At 44.3% G+C, this 16,102-nt stretch overlaps 1 protein-coding gene across 1 annotated transcript; it reads left to right on the forward strand.

The window, feature by feature from the left end:
• The first annotated feature begins 3,867 nt into the window (after nucleotides 1–3,867).
• Nucleotides 3,868–8,437, forward strand: LOC115692646 (protein NBR1 homolog). Its single transcript, XM_030619569.2, has 7 exons — nucleotides 3,868–4,198; nucleotides 5,062–6,554; nucleotides 6,654–6,786; nucleotides 6,875–7,129; nucleotides 7,223–7,372; nucleotides 7,455–8,033; nucleotides 8,128–8,437. Exons 1-7 carry the CDS (start codon nucleotides 4,175–4,177, stop codon nucleotides 8,224–8,226), a joined length of 2,733 nt encoding a protein of 910 aa, XP_030475429.1. The 5' UTR covers nucleotides 3,868–4,174; the 3' UTR covers nucleotides 8,227–8,437.
• The last annotated feature ends 7,665 nt before the right edge of the window (nucleotides 8,438–16,102 follow it).

The raw sequence follows: 16,102 nt of genomic DNA on the forward strand, positions 1-16,102 counted from the left end.
ATTTTGAAAATTCTGCTTCGACTGCAGTTCTCTCTTGAGAAGAGAAAGAACGAAAGAAGCGCGACGTGAACTGGGTGCGGCTTGAAATTTGGGACGCGAGACGGGAGATTCAAAAGGGCCTGTTCGACGGGCCCGGTAAAGAAGAGTCACGGTTTTGAGGAGCCACGCTCCATGTTTTTCCAGTTCTTGAAGGGCCAAGGCCCAGATTAGGAAGCAGATATTCGATGCAGAGCCTTTTGCTCTTGCTCGATATTCACTCGGCCTCAAAATGCGTGCCTAAACTTCCAATCTGTTCGGTTTAATTTTCCTTTTTCTTCCGAGGCTCCGTTTTATTTCGCGTAAATCTTTTTCTCATTTTTCGGTGTCCGGATTGATCAGAAAAATGAGTTAACGCCTAGATAGAAAATTCTACGTTGGGGCACGTGACATCAAAGCTCATGCCCACGACCTCGGCGTCTGGGCCAGGTAGGGGTGTCAATGGGTCGGGTCGGATTTTCATGATACCCGACCCGACCCAAATATTGGACATATGTGTTCGACCCGACCCGAGACAAGACCCGAACAAGATAAAAGCTACACGATCGGGCCGGGTCATGTCGGGTCGGGTCGGGGCGGGTCTTGTGTTTCAAACAATGAATTCAGAGATAGAGATAATGAGAGAGACGTCATTGTTGCGGATCCTGAATTCATCGTCTTCCCAGCAACACCCCGTGCATTACCACCCCGGCCTCAGCGATTCAACCGCCGCCGCGGCATCATCGCCTTCTGCGCCCACCGTCCCGGCATCGTTGCTGTCGTAGCAGGAGGACTCCGCGTCGTCGACGAGCCCGCCGCCGCCGCAGGCGTCGGCTTCGGCCTCGTTGTCCTGGGAACCACCACTGCAGCAGGCGTCGGCAGTACTTCCGCCATGAGAGCTCTTCAGAGATTCGTGGAATGGCTGAGGCCCGTCGTCGACTTCCTAGCCCGTCGTCGGCCCGGAGACCCTCCTGCACAGCCTCATTCTCAAGGCCAAGACCCAGATGGGACTTTCGTCGAGCGCCTCGCCCTGCGCCTTCCGCCAACCCTCCCACCACCCCTCCTCGCCGCCCCGCCATTTCCATCCCCGCCGCCCATGGCACCGCCGGCGCCACGGGCCGCCTCGGCCCTCCCCCAGATCACTCCCCGCGGGGACTACGAGGTCGGGAAGGGCCCTTCTCTCCGGGTTCGCCGCGGCGTCGCGAGGCGAGAACTCCGGCCCTTCGCTTCCTTTTGAGAGCGCTCGTCTGGGTCGTATTTCGCTTCCTTGAACGGTAGCAGCAGCAGCGGCGGCGTGAACGCTGGCTGTGCGAGCGATTTCATGGAGGATAACAATCAACTAGGCGATTACTTTACGTTCCTCAACGATTCGTCCAAGTCAGGCGATGCTTTCGAGATGGGGTACAATGCGGATACGCATTTGCACAGGAGGAGTTACTCCGAGAGCGACGTGGGCTTCGGCTGCGGCGGCGAGGACGCGTGCTTCGGGGGCGGGTATAGGCCGTGCCTGTACTTCGCGAGAGGCTTCTGCAAAAACGGGAGCAACTGCAAGTTCCTCCACGGCGACGATTTCGAAGGTTCCGTGAACTTCGTCGGTTCGCCGAGTAAGTACTGGGAGGGGGAGGGATCTTAAGAATTTTAGTTATTGTTTAGGTTGGGCTTGGGTACCCCAGCCCAATAGATCCAAATAATACCCAATTATTTTTATTGTTACCCAAACAAGTTGAGACCCAACCCAACCCAATAAGAAAATTTCGTGTTCGGGTCGGGTCGGTTCGTGTTTCGGTTCGGGTATTGTGTTTGGTTTTGACACCCCTAGGGCTAGGTCCATAGAGGTTGAGCTTGAGACCTCGATGCTTGTGCCCGGATTCCTAGCGCCCAAGCTTGGGCCCAATTGAGGTTGGGCTCAAGTTCACGGAGGCTTGCCCCAAGACCCCAGTGTGCGTGCCTCGAGGACATCAAGCCCGGGCCCGATCCATAAAAGCCATGCCCTAGTCCTTAAAGGCCGAGGTAGGACCCAATGCCCGTGCCTAGGTACGAGTCCATCAAGGCTGAGCCCGGGACCCTAGTGCCCAAACCTGGGATCCTAGTGCCTATGCACGAATCTCTCACGTGTGAGCCCAAGTCCACTGAAGCCAAGGCCTAGGACTTTGGTGCCGGTGCACGGGATTGGGTCCTTGGAGCCTAGGCGTGGGTCTTTTGAGGCTGGGCTCGGGACCTCGACGCCTAACACCTTGGCGTTTGTGCCCTAATTCGTGCGCTCAGTTCCGGGTCCATTGCCCCTGGGCCCATGCCCATCGAGGGTGGAACTGGGACCCCAATGGCCATGCCTAGGTCCTTGACACCCTGCCTGTGTCCCTATGCCCGGGCCCGAGTTCTTGATGCTCATGCCCATGACCCTACGCTTGGCATCGAGTCCATCAAGTGTGGGCTTGGGACATCGGGGCTAGTGTTCGGCTTCCCCACAGCTGGGCCTATGAACATTGAGGTTGAACTCGGGACCCTAACACCTGCGCTCTGTTCCATTGAGGTTGAGCCCGGGTGCATCACGGTCCAGCCTAGGACCTCAATGCCTGTGCACAACACCCGTCCCTTAGTCCACCAAGGACCTTGGTTCCCTTGCCTTGGCACTTGGGGCCAAGTCTATCGAGGTTGAACCTATGACCCCAATGGCAATGCTCGGGTTGCCTATTGCCCGTGCGCAAGTCGCCAATGCCTAAATAATGTATTGCCCGTGCGCAAGTCACCAATGCCTAAATAATGTACGTGTAATTAGGAAATTTTTTTTTATCAAATGATAAAAAAATATTTTTTACTTCATTTTCAGATTTTAGCCAAGTATTGCAAAACATTGTCATTTTTCTGTAGAATATTTTTCAGAAAATGTCAAATTTTTCACGAAATAAACTGATACAAATGTAAGTTGGATGTCACTTGTTTTCCCTTTTTATTTTCTTTTATAGATATTGGCCATTTTATCATTTCCTACGACTTCTCTAATAAGTCGAGGACAGAAAATCCTACGTGGACAGAAAGAAGCGCGAGGACACGTGACGTGTCACGCTTCATCTCCATCTCGGAATCGCGACCGTCAATCATCGTACCCATTCGACGGCCATTTCTTGAAGAGCAAGTCGCTCCCTCTCCAAAGTCGATGCTTCCCGCCTACGCATCAGAGCCCGGTAATCTACTGCGCTTCGCTCCACAGCAACAGCAAGTCCCGCAGACTTCCGACGTGGCACAACCGACGCCGCAGGATCCTCCATCGTCTCCGTGGGCGGGCCCGCTCTCGCAGCAATTTTTTTTATATTTCCTCCGTTCTTTTTCTAATCCCCATTAATATTTAGATTTAATACTACGAAAAATCTCAAATTAATTCTCCAAACCGGTATGTCCGTGATAAATTTACCCTTAATTAGTTTCCGTTAAATTTTACCGTCAAATTATCGAGTCTGATGACACATGATTGTTAATGAGGTATACTAGTTTGTAATTTTTCGTAATATCAATATAATTTAATAGAAACTAATTGAGAATAAATTTATTATAAATATATTAGTTTAGAGTTGTTAATGTAATAAAAAAATTTAATTTAGGATAAATTTATGACGTTTATATTTACCGATTTGAAAATTTTCGTCCTATTGACCATAATATATATTCCCGTTCCCCATTTTTTCCTTAGCGAAGAAGATATAGACACCCGCCAGAAGGCCAAAAAAGTCAATAAGGCCTTCTTTCTCCGCAAGCCAAAACCAAATAAAAGAAAAGAAAAAAACAAAAGGAAAAAGCAAAAAAATTACAAGGCGAGTGAACTAAATAATATATAAGCCCCACGCACAGCGAGCGATCAGGGCCATGGCAGCATCGTACTTTTAGAGAGAGAGGAGAGAGAGAGAGAGGGAAGCGGATTACTGGTACGCTTCGGGGAGTGCGGTTGTGATCTCCGATCGGCGCTAACGATTCCCCCGATTCCCGATCGGCGGCCGATTCTGTCGGTTCCTGTGGAAGATTTTCGTGCGGTCGCCGTGATCGTCGCCCGGGGTTCGGCTGGGGGGGATTTGGGTTTAGGTTTTGGTTGGGGTTTTCTTTACGCTCTGCTCCTGCGGATCACTGGGACGCTCGAGTTTGGCTGGCTGGCTCGCTCGCAACTGTGAATATGGAGTCTACTCTCGTGATCAAGGTCCGTCCGATTCCCTTCCCTTTGGTTCCCCCTGTGCGTGTGTGTTCTCGATTTGTTCCTGCTTCGGTCGGTGAAACGACGGAGCTGCCGCTCGCCGTGGGGCTCTGCATGGGTCGCTTCGCGAAATTTTCCATCTTTATTTATTGATTTATTTATTTATTTGGGGTGTGGGTGTGGGTGTGGGTGTGGGTGTGGGTGTGGGTGTGCTGAGCTCTTTAATCAACGTGCGAGCTGTAGGTTTGGACCGTGGTGGATTAAAGGTGCTTTTTTTTTTTTTAATCGATCCGAATTAGGAAGAGGGAATTCTGGTTGCTTTTCTGTTTGCATGCCGTGCTTTTAGGGCTTGGGTGTAAACTTTCGTGATCTGGGCATGTTGCTTCGCCGACTGAATGGGTTTGTGCCGTGCTCGGTTCCGGGTTTCGGTGTCGCCGGCAGTTTTCTAGCTGTGAAAATGCTTGATTACCAAGGCCAAGAATTTGGGCCTTTGGGAGAAACCCAGCTTCTGTCTTTTTTGCTCTCTATCGTGATTCAGTGTGCTGCATGTTGTCATGCTTGCTAAGTCATTTCAGGAACTTAGGTTCCTGTGCCGGAGCTGTTGGTTATATGGTGCGGAGACTTATTTGCGATGTTTATGCGTGCCTTAAAACCTAGCAGTAATCATATGACTGTCTTTTACAAAGAACACGATGGTACCTGTTTCTCTTTTGGCCGTTGTGCATTTATTTTATTTTATTTTCAGGGTAGTCAGTTAATTTGAACATGGGCTTCTTAAGAGCCAGTTTCTTTTTTTCTCTTTTTTTTTGTTATTTGTGGTACAATTTTCAAGGAGGCATGTCGCACTTAACTGTGGTACATGGTTGTAGGTCAAATATGAACATACTCTGAGGCGCTTCAATGCACGCGTGGATGAAAAGTATAACCTGGATCTCGACGTGGTTGGCCTGAAGGCCAAGATCCTCAGTCTGTTCAGTTTCCCTTCTGATGCTGATTTGACTCTGACCTATGTTGATGAGGATGGTGATGTGGTGACTCTCGTTGATGATAATGATCTGCGTGATGTGATGAGGCAGAATCTGAAATTCCTGAAGATTAATGTATCTGTGAATAGTGAGAAAAGTGGCAGATCATATGCTTGGTCGAGTGGAAATTCTACCCCACTAAGATCCTCTCAGGGCCAGCAACCATTGCCTGATGTCAGTGCCGTTGTTGCTGAAGCTCTAAAAACTGTGCATGAACCAATTCGTGAAGCAATTTCAAAACTATCGCTGGACCTGGCTTCTAAAGCTGCCTCCTCTAGTCCGACAATTTCGGACTTCTTTGACAGTTTTACGAAGTTGGGTCAATCTTCCCTGAATACCGGTTTTCGGCCTCAGGTTGGTGGGAACGTGGGTGGTGATAATGGTGGCTCTGCAAGTCCTGGGGCCACCTCAGTGGCAGCTGATACTGATGCTGCAAAGGATGAAAGCATGCACGGTGTGATGCCAAACTCTAATTTTGGACACTCATCACCTAAGGAATGCAAGGATGTGGATGATGGAGGTGTTGATGAAGGCGGGGTCGTGTCTGCCGCTCCAGTCCATGTGCCTGTTGATCTTAATGCCGATCTCCTTGGGGAGTCGAACCTTTCAGGTGGAGAGACAAAGGTGGAAGGCCATAAAATTTCAGGTGGAAAGACACAGGGTGAAGTCATGAGGGAATTAAAGAAATTGAAAGATCAGATTAGCTGCCAATCCGGTGGGAAAACAAAGGTGGCATCGGAGAACATTTCAGGTGGGAAGGTGCGTGGGGAAATCTTGAAGACAATGAATAAAAAAATGAATGACTATATCAAGGATCTAGCTAGCCGCCAGTCTGCTGCCTTTGGAGCATCCACAAGCACGGTACACAATCCAGGATATCTTAATCCTCATCCTGTTTGCATCCCTGGGTTTACAGTCAGCTCCTTTCAACCATTGCATGGACTGCCTTTTGTAAATGGCATGCCTGTCACACCGGGTCCAAATGCAAAGGTGGAAGTCCAGAATGTCTCAGGTGGGAAGACACAGGCTGACGTCCAGACAGAACTTCAGAAAAATGTCAATGATAACATTAGCAGTGTTGACCCTGGAGCATCCCCAACTGTGGCAAACACTACAGCAATGCCGAAGCCTGCTGCTGTTGGTCCCTCGTTTGAACCATTTAGTGGATTGTCTCTTGCTGATGACTGGTCTTTTGGACATGGTGCTCCCCGACGTCCACATCCATTTAAAAGAAGCTCCAACTACACTGATGCCATGGGCGGTATATTCCACAAGGGTATTCGCTGCGACGGCTGTGGTGTTCATCCGATTACTGGACCTCGGTTCAAATCGAAAGTGTAAGCAGGGTCTCTTATTTTTGCTCTGTAACTATAGAAATGGGATTTTTCAATTGACGTGTATTCGGATTTACTCGAATTCTATTTCTCTTTTTCTAGGAAGGAAGATTATGACCTTTGCAGCATCTGCTTCTCTGAAATGGGTAATGTTGCCGACTATATCCGGATAGACCGGCCAGTCTTGTATGGAGCCTATAGACTACCGAGGCCCTTCAAAGGATTTTATGATCTAGTATGTTTTCTTAGGAGTTCTCTCTGCTACTTCTCCACAAGTTTGTGACGTGAAACAAATTTAACTGACATCGACTACTTGGATGCAGCATCCTTGGGAGACGGCTCCTTCAGCATTCCCCCATCCACCGAGAGGTTGTGGAGGGAAGTCTGGCAGGCCTAAGCTGGACAGTCGCTTCGTCTCGGATGTCACTGTGATGGATGGCACTGTGATGGCACCATTGACCCCCTTCACTAAGATATGGCGTATGCGCAATAATGGAAATTTTGTTTGGCATCGGGGAACACAACTGGTCTGGATTGGAGGAGACAAATTCAGTGACATTAATTCAGTGGAAATCGAGGTAAGCATGTTTCCTTAATTGTAGGCATTTGAAAATTTCTAACTTGTGTTTTCCACGATATGTTAAAGCATTAATAAAAAAAAAAATTGCCAGGTTCCTGCTCAAGGTGTGCCAGTAGATGGGGAGCTGGACATTGCTATTGATTTTACGGCACCAGTTTCAGCTGGTCGGTACATTTCCTACTGGAGAATGGCATCTTCTTCAGGACATAAGTTCGGCCAGCGTGTTTGGGTTTTGATTCAGGTAAAGTAGCTTCTTGTTGCATTTTCTTCTTTGCTATGAGTTTTGCTTGTCATACCCAACTCATTTTCATTTCTTCGTGCAGGTTGATGATTCCCATAACGATGCATTGTGTGATGGCCTCCAGGGTTTGAACCTGAATCTGCCTGCGGAAAGTGATGAGTCTAAACTCTCTGAAATCTTAGACATGAATGTCCCGCCTGCCGTAGTTTCTGACTTCTTTGGAAACGACAACTCCAATACAGTCACTGAACCAGTTCAGCCGATGGTTGAGCAGCACAAGGAGGAGCAGGAGCTCAATTTTCCCATAAATGACAATTTGCTGGTTGGCCAAGAGGTATCAGCCTCTGCTCCTCCCGAGGACTCTGGACCTGTTTCGTACCCTGTAGTGGAAGTCGAGCCACCTGAAGCAATTCTTGCTGCAACTGCTGCAGTGGTGCCTCCTCCTGTCACTGCTTCTTCATCTGCACCGTCCCAAGCCGTCGGCAGCGACACAGAGGCAGTGGAAATGTCGCTCCTGAAGGAGCTGGAGGAGATGGGCTTCAAGCAGGTGGATTTGAACAAGGAGATACTGAGGATGAATGCCTACAACTTGGAGCAGTCAGTGGATGATCTCTGCGATGTTGCTGAATGGGATCCTATACTCGGAGAATTGCAGGAGATGGTATGCAAAACGAACTTTTATTTTACTCATATTGTCCCTTACATTAATTTCATTCAAGTTCAGGTAGTTGATTTGTCAACATTTGAAAATGCAGGGTTTCTGTGACAAGGAGATGAACAAGAAGCTGCTGAAGAAGAACAATGGGAGCATCAAGCGCGTGGTCATGGATCTTCTTACTGGGGAGAAGGCTTGATAAGTTAATGATCTGAGCTGGCCATGTCGTCATTTCATATGTTATTAAATAAATAAAGGTTATGATGAACCTATGATGTTTGCTTCTGGGTTGTTATCTAGTTCTAGGCCTTAGTAAGTTGGAAGCTGGAGTGGAACTATATGGTTGGATGAATGTATGAACCATGAACCAGTTTCAATGTCTATATAATATACTATGGTAGTTATGCTTATTGCTGGTTGTTACTCTGAATCTCTGATGCATGTCACTTGTGTAAACAATCAATAGGAATTCCTCATTTGGGAAGCGAGGCTCTTGATCCAGTAGTACAAAGGTTCTGATTTCAAAGTTCTTGTAGGACATGGGAAGGGAGTTTAAACAAATTTTAGATTTGGGCGGAAGACTCGATCGGAGCTCCTGATAATTGATAAATGACGATCAACCTACTTCTTAATAATAGACAAGAATGCAACCATTCAAGACAATCTTATCCTTTTCCTAGAAATTTCTAAGTTGGATTGACTCTTTGCTATCTAGTAACAATTTTAATTCATCGTTCTTTAACGAGTCAAATCCCCCCATGGCATCATCAACGTATCGGGGCTCTAGTGATTCACCGGTGGAGTTCTTCCATGCCTTGTGAGTAATTTCAATAGTGGTTGTTTCTTCCTGGTGAACTATCGATATTCTTTGAGTAATTAACTAAGAAAAGATTGTAGTTTGTGTTAATTATTTTTGTAAATTCTGTAATTGACACTTTGAAAATATTTCATGATATCGACGTTTAGCCAAAAAAAAAATCAATTTAAATCGAAAATTTTCTTTATAATATGTGTTATAAAGGTACTCGTTGAGAAGTTCCATTCACAATTCTTTAAATGAATCTTCATGGAGTGCATTATCTGCAAGAACAAATGCCAAGTTCATACCCTAATTGCATCTTCATCATGTGTTGATTCGCACCACGCCTTGCTGATTATCCCCGACTACAAAGTCATCCGCATCCCCACCCAGTTATTTCATCCCTCCTAACCCTTCTTTTCTATCTTTTGAATTTCCTGTTTTTTCAAATTAAAAGTTACTTTTTTTTTTGATCGAAAAATTACTTTATTCTGTACCTAATACTATCCATTTATTAGGTTCTAATAACAAAAACTGTCATATCGGACGCCATAATCATATTAACAATATTATTCAGACCTGTTGCTGACAGAACAAACAACACAATTTAAAGGGCTAAATTGTATAAATTACTTCAGTCTAGAAAATCAATAGACGCACTTAATTATTTATAATAAAAATAAAAATCGCAATTTTGGAGTGCCAACTACCGACCGCCCGCCCGCCATTTAACGGTCTCCCAAAGAATGAAGCAAGGCCATCTTTCAAATCTTTTTTTTTCAAATCTTACAAGCCACTTTCTCCCCAATTCAAGCACTCTTCGCTCCCACTCTTCACGTCCCCCTGTCACTCCATCTCCTCCCCCAACACTACTATCACACTCTTCCGTCTCAGCCTCTCGATCTTTACGGATACTCATCGCGAAGCAAGACCCCTCTAAAATCTTGACTCTTTTATTCAGGATTGCAGTTAGAATTCGTAACGTTTTTGACCTTCTCCTTCATATTCTCTTCGACTCCAGTAATGTTCAAATCCCTCCAGATGGCTCCATAACATTTTTCTTTTCTGGGTACTCATCGTCAATTCAGTGGGTGTTGATAACTGGGGCCAAAAGAATCAAGTCCCAGTTCGCGTTTATCATCGTCATTCGGTCACGAGTACAAGATCATGACAGGGCCATGCTTCATGTAATCATCTGTTTCCTTTTGTATTATATCTTCAGTTTCGTCCCATGAACTCTGAAATATTGTGTGAACATGGTATTTTACCATGAATATTTCTTGTTCATATCTTTTCAGTCCGGATGTCTTTCAAGAAAACGTCTTTTATGAGAGATTCTTGGCAATGTCACTTTCTTGATGCTGGGGGAGGAAACATCGTGATGCTTTTCTTTTCCTTCATCTGCTCAACTTATCTTCTCTTTTCACCGCAATTAAGTTGTCGGGTGTTGATCCGATTCTTATAAGTAGAACTGAAAGGTTTGTCAAAGCAGCCAACAATTGTTTGTTGATTACTTTATCAAGAGGGCTTCATTGTATCTTGGTAATTCCTGTACTCTCATGGGAGAACTTACTTTAACAGCTGAATTCTTTAACTTATTTTGGATTTCTTTGGATTTCATCAGATTAGGCTTGGGATATGTGGAAATGAAACATTCCAAGAGCAGCAACTATAGTAGGAAGATCGCCAGTTACCATCATAAAAAGATTTTTCATCTCCTCATGCTTGTTGAGTCCTGCAAGTCTCACTTGTTGAAATATCCCAAAATCACACGATGCTCTGCAGGTAGAAACTTCTTTCACGTCTTATTCTTTATGGACTAATATTATTATGTCTTGCATATAGCACCCAAACTTGTTTTTTAAGGACTTGCTCATTATTCTGATGTAATTTTTCACAAGCTGCTTGCATCTGCATGTGAACGAATGTTTGGAGCAAACACTAGTGTTTTGGTCCCCGAACAGTTGTTATCTAATCATGTGGAGCAACCACATTGTATTGCTGTTTCATATTGTTGATAGGATCACATAAGCATTACTCGGAAATTATTAATAATGTTCTTCCAGAAGTCAAGGTAGCCTGAACTATTTTTGTATGGGGCTTTTCAAGGTGTTTCATTCCCAAATGCATAATGAGCCACCGGACAAGACGGACAACTAATGAGGAACCCGGTACCTCATTCATTCAATGTATATGGCAGCTACAGAAGCAACCAAGAAGTGGTTCATGATAGTAATGCTATTGTGAAGGACTGACGAAGAATTGGAACAACTTGAGCAGAAATCAATCTTTGGATTTTTGAAGGAGATCAGATCACGTCATGACCGGATGCCTTGTCATATTGGAGTGGTCATCCGGACAGACAGGTTGTGGAAAGAATTTACCTGGTCACCATGTTCTTTAGGTCGATCGACTGACCCTGTTTCAAGTAAACTGATTTTGAAGCTGCAATGACTATCTTTTGTTTAGATTATGCCCACACATAGTGAGCTTTTCTTCAGTTTCTTTAAGTGGGTAGAACACTAATATTCTTGTTGGAGATTGCTGAAAAAGTTGTGCAAATGGCTTGCTATTGTCTATTGAGAGACACTCACTTGTACGAGGCCATTGATCTGCCTTGCGGTCATAGATACCACTCAGACTGCATCCTAACGTGGCTGCGAATGAGAAATACTTGCCCTGTTTGTCGTTATGAATTACCCACTGACGAATCTGATTATGAGGGTAGAAGGATGTTGCAGAGAGTATGACTTGATCTTTGGTCATGGACTGAGGTCAGGTATAATTCTTAAAATCTTGCCAAGTATCAGGTTTTTGTGAAATTGGACAGCATCATACGATGGCATCCTCATCTGCTTCATTAGGATGACATGCTCGATGACACTAATTTAATTATTGTGTTTGTAAAGGATGTTATTCCTGCTATGTGCTTGACCTTTTTCCTTTCTATTATCTCGTAGTTATAAGAAATGGGGTGGGAATAACAACTTGCTAGTGTTATATCCTACATGGTTGATCTTTTGCTATTTCACCTAATGTGAAGGGACTATTTATGGGTTCATGATCGTACCCCGCACGTTTCTTGTGTCTGCCTTCTTTTAGGAATGTGTTATCTTTTTAGTAATGTCATAAATAAATTGCTTGGCTTTGTGTGTAGAAATACCTCTCTCTCTCATTCTTTCCTCTTCGTGTTTACTTTTGCGTATGAAAATCGGCAATTTTGCAGCTGTGACATGTTATCTCTTCAAATACCGGGTTACGAATGTTGCGATCCCATTTTTTCAGTAATTGTGGAAGATTCTACATTCTCAAATATATTTTGCAAGAATTTGTGATTGAAGGAATTGATTAGATACTGATTCCATTGGCAGATCTTTTAAGTAGTTGGACATGAGAATTTTATTGAGTTTTATTTTTTCTCTTTTGTGTCCATAGGAAGAGATGTTTGTGTTAGAAAAGTGTTACTAATGTGGACTTATCGCTAATCACGTTTGCATCTTGCATTATGTAACTGTAAATGGTAGATAGCCACAATACTAGTGCTCCTTAGGTTTTTGTTGATTCTTTGAAGGCTAGAAGTAAGACAATAATGTCAACGGCAATATGGAAGAATTAGAAGATAGCGGTAAAAAGGTGTGAGTCACGACACTAACTTTGCAGGCATTATCATGTATATAGTCGACTAATGAGCTGCCTACAAGGATTTCGTTCTATTTATAGGGAATTAACCATCTGCCAGTCAAAATTTTGATTGTCAACGAGCTAATTAATGTTCACTGCATTCGGGATTTTGTTTCGGGATAATGTCGTTCTAACCTAGGATGAAGTTTAAAATTATTAGGAGTATGTTCTCTATTACAGGTTTGAAGGAAGGAGATATCAACTGACTTTGTTCACTTTGGAATAAGATCAAACGGATGCATGAACATTTTGCATACACAATGGATGCATTAACCTTCGATATGCACCTGCGTACATGCATGGAATAATACATTCGTATCTGTTGCATGAGTGAATGCGAGAATCTTGTTGGATCACAACAATCGAAGTACTTCTTGTTTTTTTTGTTATTTTGAGATTGTAAGATTTTGTGGGACCACTGCCAACTGTTCTAAAAGCTTAAGCTGTTAAATGAAAGCGTGATTTAATATTTAATTACTCTAACACTCCCTTTCACGTTTAGTTTGGTCTCTTTGCCTAATACTAAGCGTGAAATATTTAATTGGAGAGGCAAATGAGGCCTGGAAAAATTTAAACTCAGGACCTTCAGCTCTGATACCATGTGAAATTTTGTGGGATCACTGCCAACTATTCTAAAACTTAGAGCCAGAGGTCTCAGTTGGCAGTAGTCCCACAAAATCTCACAAAGATATCGGTTATACTAACAGTACAAGTCATACTTACTTGCTGCATAGGCAATATTACTCACATTTGACTTTACTGTTGAGGGCTTACATGTGTGAAAATCAGAGAGGTGAGGAAGGATCTACTGCGGAAATTGGGTAGCTTTGTCCCTTCGTGTGGGGTTGGGGATTGAATGGAAAAAAGGGGAGAGCTGAGAACTTTTGATTTCCCTTTCAAGAGGAGCTCTGGTTTTTGCTCAGGAAATTCCTTCTAAGATATGGCGCAACCTGGTTTAGCTCTAAACTATGAACGTAGATATTGCTTAGTTGTTTCATGGGCAAAAAGTTGGATGAAAGCTGGTGTTCTTTTGGTCGTGCTTTAAATGGGCTAATTCTCTCTGGTTTGGTTATGATCTGTGTAACACCATAGCGGTTAAAGTCTTAGACTTTGTTTAATGTCGACAATTTCTATTTCATGCCAATTCCAGAGTCCAGCCCGTTGCGTGCAAGCTTGCATCACCGACCATCCATCCATTTCAAGGAAAAGGAAAAGGAAAAGTAATAACTGAGGCAGATGTGATATGCTTTTTTGGTCAAAGATTGAGCACTAAACTTGTGGCCATCCTAATTTAGACTTAGCAAAGAGGAAGTTGTAGGGTTCAATTGTTTGGAGTTAATCGAATTTTGGTAGTTGCTTGGCTTTTCGACATCAATAAAAAGGCGTCCTTTTAATCGACAAAAGAGATACAACTCTTGCCTGTGTTGATAGTATCTGCATTTTTTGACAAGGTCTTTTCCTCTTTTTTCTTCGTTTATCGATACTCCAAAGCTTTTCAGGCTAAAACCCTGTTAACATCAGAAGTAAAATTAAGTCGATCTCATTTAAGTTAAATTGAACTCTAATTTTTATGATATATTTATTTTTTCACTTTTGTTTGGGTGTTCGAGGCTGTCAAAAAGGATGTTAAATACCAACATTGCCCCCATTCCATTAGCTAAAATGCGACGATAGATGCATCGGCAACTCTAGAAGCTCTTCTAAGTGCTCAATCGATAAAATTTGCCTACTAAAATTTCCGGGAAACACTTAAAAATCACCATGCTATCTTATCAATAGGTGATTTTCGGTATCAAAATGTCAACCCTAATTAATACCCGTCTTTTGGTTCTTCGAGTTACATCACCGATATCTATTTGTGTTGGCCATCGGCATTGTCCCCACAAGAAGCAATTACTCAACAGCCACGTATGTCCACATGGACAATAACCATAACCAGTAACACAGAGGACTGTTTGGGAACTGCCTGCTCGATAGTTCATCCCATTTTCGTCATACATTAATTTCCCCGAGAGCCAACGAGAGACGTGTCGTTTTATTTTTCTTGCGGTTCTTTTAGGTCGGATGGTCATTGTCGAGCATCTTCCCGTTTGCAAATTGGGATGGGCAATAATCCCGGATCTCTTTTTACCGAATTTTGCGCGGCCCACTTTGTCAAATGCGTAAAACATATGGACTATGAAATGATGGGAAAATTGTCTAAAAAGTCATAAACCTATTGCACTTTTGTCAATTCAGTCCTAAACCTTTTAAGTTTGCCAATTGAGTTCTAAACCTTTTCACTTCTTGCCAATTGAGTCTATTCAGCCAATTTTGACCGCTCGGAGCTGACGTGGACGCCGTCCGGCGCTGGCCATCCAGCAAACGCTGGCGTGGTAATTTTTACGTATTTTTTTCGATTTTTTTTATGGTCTTATTCCCTTTGGCCGGTCGCCGCCAAAGGCGAGAGGCCGGCGAGGTCTGGCAAAGCTCGCCACCGCTGGCCACTGGCGAGCCTCGCCGGCCCCTAGCTAGGCGAAGTCGAACCTCGACTAGCGACGACGAGGTCGACCTTGCCCAGCGATGGCGAAGTTGGTCTCGCTAGATCTGGGCGAGGTCGACCCAAGCGACCAGGTCGCCGAGGCTCGCCTTCACTAATGGTTGGCGGGGGCGAGCCTTGTCGTTGTTGGGCGAGGCCAAGGGTTGGCGAGGTTCGACCTCACCCAGATCTGGCGAGGTCGACCGTGCCGTCGCTGGGCGAGGTTGGCCTTGCCGTCACTGGGGGAGGTTCAACCTCGCCTAGTCAGGGGCCGGCAAGGCTCGCCCTCACCAGTGGCCAGCGGGGGCGAGCTTTGCCAGAGGCTGGCGAGGTCGACCTCACCGGCCTCTTGCCTCTGGCCGGTCCGGCGACCAGCTAGAGGGAAAAAGACCAGAAAAAAAGAAAAAAAAGGAAAAAAAGGAAAAAAATATTATAAAAAATTGCCACGTCAGCGTTTGTTGGACAATCAGCGTCCACGTCAGCTTCGGGCGGCCAAAATTGACCGGATGGACTTAATTGGTAACAAGTGAAAATGTTTATGACTCAATTGACAAACTTAAAATGTTTATGACTGAATTAGTAAAAGTATAATATGTTTAAAGCTTTTTTGGACAATTTTCCCATGAAATGACAGCCTCTTTTTTGAAGCTTTGAGTTTCATTGCTTGTAAAACTTGTAAGACAAGTAGAGCTAATCACGAATATGGAGAGCGTCCTCTAGCTATTAATTACTTGCCTCGTTATTTTCATTACTAAGTTACATCTGACCGATTTCTTCACATTGTCTGTACCACTTTTGTCAACGGGACATAAATGAAGGTAGCTCCGCACCCTGAAATTGTAGTGAAATAATCAATGGGCAATTTATGGATTAAGCATAGTTGGTTTGGTGTGCATTACACATTTTGGACTATCGACATAAAAGCTCCAACCTACCGCTTGATTAAAAGACCTGGACATCTTTTTCTTAGTTCATTAGTCTGAGATTCCACCATTCTCGCTTAATGAAGACAGCTTGACCAGAATGACCAACAATTTATCTAAATTTCTATCCACATTCACTTGGTAATGAATATGC

This window comes from Syzygium oleosum, unplaced genomic scaffold, assembly GCF_021117445.2.
Source record: "Syzygium oleosum isolate NSW1041296 unplaced genomic scaffold, Sole_v2.1 Sole_v2.09, whole genome shotgun sequence".
In the NCBI taxonomy this organism is placed as follows: Eukaryota; Viridiplantae; Streptophyta; class Magnoliopsida; order Myrtales; family Myrtaceae; genus Syzygium; species Syzygium oleosum.